The sequence below is a fragment of the Tachysurus vachellii genome, chromosome 4 (assembly GCF_030014155.1).
Source record: "Tachysurus vachellii isolate PV-2020 chromosome 4, HZAU_Pvac_v1, whole genome shotgun sequence".
Classification (NCBI taxonomy): Eukaryota; Metazoa; Chordata; class Actinopteri; order Siluriformes; family Bagridae; genus Tachysurus; species Tachysurus vachellii.
Genome location: NC_083463.1, coordinates 24,296,502 through 24,302,501, shown reverse-complemented (window position 1 = coordinate 24,302,501; position 6,000 = coordinate 24,296,502). Strand labels below are relative to the sequence as shown.

At 38.1% G+C, this 6,000-nt stretch overlaps 1 protein-coding gene across 4 annotated transcripts in view; it reads right to left on the bottom strand.

Moving 5' to 3' along the window:
* Nucleotides 1–2,085: 2,085 nt before the first annotated feature.
* The window catches only part of mtss1 (MTSS I-BAR domain containing 1), a 34,962-nt gene continuing 31,047 nt past the window's right edge, over nt 2,086–6,000 (bottom strand). For all 4 annotated transcript variants that reach the window (XM_060868455.1, XM_060868452.1, XM_060868454.1 and 1 more), the window contains 2 exons: nt 4,712–4,992; nt 2,086–4,535 (listed from right to left, as the gene is read on the bottom strand). In XM_060868455.1, the coding sequence (XP_060724438.1) occupies nt 3,780–4,535; nt 4,712–4,992 (1,037 nt within the window). In that variant the 3' untranslated portion in view covers nt 2,086–3,779. The remainder of the gene's footprint in view (nt 4,536–4,711; nt 4,993–6,000) is intronic.

Here is a 6,000-nt window from a genome sequence, read left to right as displayed (position 1 = left end):
GACATTGGCTATTTGATCATGATCATAATCTTGCTGGCTACACATTGCCTTGCATGGATCTGTTGAGATATAAACATAATCTTTATTTCTCATAAAAATCCTACAAAGGAGTTTATGATTGTCAGTATAAGTTAAGAAACAGTGACAAGTAAAACAACCTCCAGAAATATCTTTATTGGGATATCCCCAAATCCTCCCTCAACTATTCACTTTGAGCCATGTCAAAATTTCCCTTCTATTTGTCCAATGCAAGCAAAGTACTTCATGAAGCTCACTTCAACAATACCTAGCTTTTATTAATATTCCCGAACAAAAGTGATGCCTGTGAGTAAACCTCCAGTCGACCACTTCCACATGTTCAGGACATGACCCTAATCAATTTTTGGTCTAGTACATTTGACACACTCAAGCAAGCCTTTAATTGTGATTTACACCCTTATTTGGAATTGCTTTGAAAGCCTGAAGCCAACTATGGTACAATACTGCCTTTATACCCTACTGGGAAGGTATGCCATGCTCCTCAATTGGAAGCACATCCCTTCTATTCATTTATACAACCTGGAACCCAGTCTTTGTACTTTAAAAACAAACAAACAAACAAACAAAAAACAGGCCATACAAGATGATACATAATTACAAGCATACATAAAGTATGTATGTGATCCTGCCAGTGATTCTGAGTGCTTCTTCTCCCTGGACCTTCCTGATGCCCCACTTCTGGTTGGAGTCTAATCACTTAAAACCCAAGCTGACAGCCTGAAGATAAATGGGACTGTTGTGAATAATACCACTTGGAGAGCATGACGGTGGCTTTGAACCGCTGTTTGATTTTGCGCTTAGGTCTCCACAGCAGTAAACATTTCATGGCTTCAGCAGGAACCTGTTAAAACAATAATGAATTCAGAAATCATGCGGATGCTCTTGTTTATAAAGGCTCCTCGCTACACAACTCCACTTGACTATTTGGGAGCTATAGAAATGTAATTATTTACAATTACATGCTCCTCTGCACTGCGTCTGGTTCCTCTCAAGGTTTCTTCCTCATATCACATCACAAAGTTTTCCTTGCTTTGGAACCTCAGGCTTGCTCATTGGGGATAAATTTACATTACAATTTTAAACTTTGTCATTTTAATTCAGAATTTGTATATTTCTCTAAAACTGAAATGTCTATTGCTAAAAACTTTACTTAAAAGTTAAATAAAATAGCATTGAAAGTGCAAACACCCGAGGTAGTTTGGATAATCGGTAGAAAATGAGTGAGTGAAAGTGCAAACCACTCATTAGTTTGAATCAGAATTGAATCACAATTTTAAAAAATTATCAGCTACATAGGGCTACATTCATTTTCAAATATTCTTTTCTTTTTTTCTTTAGTAACAATGCTCAACTCATGTCACACCTTTAATGGTACAGATACAAATGATAATTAAAAAATGTTGAATACAAAATGGGGGGAACGGTGGCTTAGTGGTTAGCACGTTCGCCTCACACCTCCAGGGATGGGGGTTCGATTCCCACCTCTGCCTTGTGTGTGTGGAATTTGCATGTTCTCCCAGTGCCTCAGGGGTTTCCTCCGGGTACTCCGGTTTCCTCCCCCGGTCCAAAGACATGCATGGTAGGTTGATTGGCATCTCTGGAAAAATTGTCCGTAGTGTGTGATTGCGTGAGTGAATGAGTGTGTGTGCCCTGCGATGGGTTGGCACTCCGTCCAGGGTGTATCCTGCCTTGATGCCCGATGACGCCTGAGATAGGCACAAACTTGGAGTTAATCTCCCGAAGGCACCACCATCATTGCTTAAAACAGTTTGGAGCGTAAGGGTAATCTACAAATAAAACTGTAGGATGACTAGTAAATGTCAGCCCATAAACATTTTACAGAACTTGGATGTTATGAGGAATTACTTAAAATATGACTTGTAGTTAAAGTTGTAAAGTGCTACAGGCCCATTTTGAAATGATTAAATCATTTCCCTGCGTCATTTAAGTAGAAAAAACTAAATGGAACCATGGAACTATGTATTTGCAATATAAGAATATAAATTTTGTGCCTCACACAAAAATACACTAAAGTAGGCATTAAGATATGGCATATCAGACTTTTATTACAATAATTCTGTTCCGTGTTTGTATACAGTACCTAGTAAAACTACAGTTTTCTCCAAAAATTAAACGATGTTTTAATGAATTCAAATTAGCTGCTCTTTGGATAGGATTCTTCCACAGCTTTAACACTACACAAGATGTTCTCATTAATGTAATTCTTAGATTAAGAAAAGATTGGCTGATGATTTAAAGTTAGAACAAAGGCAATGTGCTTGCTGTCCAAAAGCCCATGACCAGCATTAGCTTTCTCTATTACACAGGACAGCTAAACAAGTAGAGCTATAAATATCATGCAACCAGAAAATAACAAAAAAAAAAAAAAAAAAAATCATCTTTCTTTAAGCTATTTCTTAGACAAAAGCATCGATATAGAGCTAAACAAAAACAAAAACTTTAAATGAAAGCCCAAACTACAATGGCACAGCTTTTATCTCAAATGCCAAGGACAAATAAAGCAAAAACACACAACTATATAGGTAGACTATTTAAGATAAAAGATCCATTCAGCATAATAGAGCATGTCTAAACCCATCAAATGTGTTTGGAAACTGCAACAATATCAGCCTCATAGTTTGTTCTGCTATAAGCAAACAGATCACCACTTATGTATGCCACAAGAGGAGTGGCTTGTGCTACTAAAACTGCAAGCTTCTCTTACACTTTTTTTTTTTTTTTCATTTTAAAAGACTAGATGAAAAACAAGGCATTTCAACAGTCACCAGCAAAAAAAAATAAAAAATAAAAAAAAAAAACACAAAAACACAATAACCAATAGTGACTGTTTTCAGAATATGTAGACACATACAGTATATTGCTTAGACAAAATCACCTCAAACAGTTGGCAGTGTACAATTTATAAGTGTCACTAATCCTGGAACACAATAGCATTATTCTGAAGTGTTTACAAAAAAATAAAGAGGTGAACGTGAAAGAAATCATTACGGAAAAATACAATTGTTTAAATAAAAATTAGAAGATAAATCCAGAATTCAGTATCTATTCCAAGTATGACACAAAAAAGTCTATAGGTTTCACCCAACAAGAAAGCAGCAATTACTAAAATTAACATTTCAATAATGTTTGCTTCTACTTTGTATCCAGTCTCTGAAAATATCCAGGTATTTTAGAACAGCCTACGTTTTCAAAGCTTTGGTCAAAATGGATCATACATTTCTAAATCTAAATTTCAAAATCTAGCAGATTATACAGCCACAGTGATTAATATAAGCAATGAAAGAATGGCCACATTCTCCAGAAGTTTCTTCATCAGCATATCTGGACTCCACACAGACACTGAATAAATCCAGACTTCAGGCAGATAAAGGCAGTGGAGCTGTAATTCTTCAGATAAATCTCTATAAAAGTACACAAACTAATAAAATCAAACAAATCCAATCTAAATATATTCTCTTCTCTGAACAAATACAGACTGGAATCTGTATTGTTTCATATTTGTCAAAAACAATATAGTAAAGTTGAGTATATGAAAGCTGACATTCACATGGACACACCAGTGCCAAAAAGACCTAATTATAATTAAGCAGCCAAATAAAATACATTTTTTTTGGGAAGGCAGACTGTCTAACCCTGATGGTAAGCTTAAAAAAAATTGAGAAGTAAAAGTAAAAAAATAATAATAAAGGTAAAAATGCCTAAAGCATGTAAAATAATCTTCAGTTGAGATAGTTGGTAGTGATGAGAGGTGCTGAGCGATCATTGGTGATTGTGCGTCGTAGTTTGACCCCCCTGCGGATCATGCTTAGCATATCACTGCCACCACTCGCCATCTGTCTGGAATCATTCATGTCATCTGATTGATTTGCAATGTCTTTAGCTGGAGCAGATGACCAGCACTGTAGTGCATCATTCTGTTGAGGTAGATGGCAATTCTGTTGATTTTGCTGCTTTTGATCATGCTGTTGGATTGAATGCTGTTTGGGAAACTGAGTATGCTGAGCTTGTTTGTGCTGCACCTGTTGCTGATACTGTTGCTTGTAGTGATGATGTGGGTACTGGTGTTGTGCTTGAATGTACTGTTGATACTGCAGCTCCTGTGGTGCTTGATTGCAGCGTTGTTGATATTGTATTGGATGGTCCTTTGTGTTGTACTCTTGGTGATATTGCCGTTGTTTTTGGTTGTACAGTTGATGATTGTCGCTGTGGGGTTGGAACTGCCTTTGCTGTTGCTTGCTAGTCTGGGTGACCTGTTCCATGATGCCTACTGGTGGCTGCCCAGGGAACATCGCATAGTACGGGGTTGGCACCGTACTTGTATTTTGAGTAGAGGTACAGTGTGAGAGCTTGACATGTGCCAAATCTGTACTGGGGTGTTGAGCAGCTTGAGGGTGCACTTGTGTGAACACTGCCTCCTCACTTCCACTACGGCCTGGAGCCAAACCTGCTTGGGATTTAGCAGGCTTCAGTGGCACCTATGAAGATACGTCCACATCCATCGAAATAAACCCTCATATTGTAGTCAATATTTTCAGAAATGTTTACTCATTATACAATTTACACACAACCATTAAGACATAATAAACAATTACAACGCACAAAAACAGAACAGCATATGATCACCACAGGATTGTTAACACAAAGGGATTACCTGCGGTGTGGAAATGGGGATGGGCACTCCTCCACTGATGGTGCCACGGCGAAGGTTGGCTTTGCTGGATGGCTTACGCCGGATGGTGGCCGTGTGTGTTTGATGTAGCAGTAGTGACTCAGGCTCAGACAGCAGGCTCACGGTGGATGCTGGTCTCTTGCTTTGGAACAGTTTACGGTAGTTCAGGCTCAGCTCACTATTTCGTGGAATTGTACAGGACTTATCAAAATCAGATGGACTGGGGGTGTCGTCACCTCCATGGAGGGATATATAATCATAGTCTGAGAAAGCAGAAAGACAAAGGCAAAATGAAAGGAGAAAAAACATGAGAACATCAGGAAAGGAAAAGATCAGTATAATTACAGACCTAAGGTGGTTTATAAGGTGTGAATATGTATGATTCGTGTAGAAAAATTATACCGGCACAGTTTATTGTGACCAGGTGAAAGCTTATTTGTACAACAGTGATGTTTTATTGAATGTTCAATGGAATTAGTTTATCAGTTTGTACAACTGCATTGACTGATTTATTCACTGAGACATTAGATACAGTATGTAAATCTGAATATGGGATGAGGTACATAAACACATGGACAAAATTGTTGGTACCCTTCGGTCAATGAAAGAAAAACTCACAAAGGTCACAGAAAAAAACTTTATTCTGACAAAAGTAATAAATAAAAATTCTATGAATGTTAACCAATGAAAGTCAGACATTGCTTTTCAACCATGCTTCTACGGAATTATTTAAAAAAATAAACTCATGGAACAGGCTTGGACAAAAATGATGGTACCCTAGAAAAGACTGGAAATAATATGTCCAAAGGGACGTGTTAATTCAAGATGTGCCCACTAATTAGCATCACAGGTGTCTACAATCTTGTAATCAGTCAGTGGGCCTATATGTAGGGCTCCAGGTAGGCACTGTGTTGTCTGGTGACATGGTGTGTCCACACTCAACATGGACCAGAGGAAGCAAAGGAAAGAGTTGTCTCGGGAGATTAGAAACAAAAAATTATAGACAAGCGTGATACAGGTAAAGGCTATAAGACCATCTCCAAGCAGCTAGATGTTCCTGTGACTACAGTTGCACATATTATTCAGAAATTTAAGATCCATGGGACTGTAGCCAACCTCCCTGGACGTGGCCGCAGGAGGAAAATTGATGACAAATGAAAGAGACGGATAATGGTAACAAAAGAGCCCAGAAAGACTTCTAAAGAGATCCAAGGTGAACTTCATGCTCAAGGAACATCAGTGTCAGATCGCACCATCCGTCGTTGTTTGAG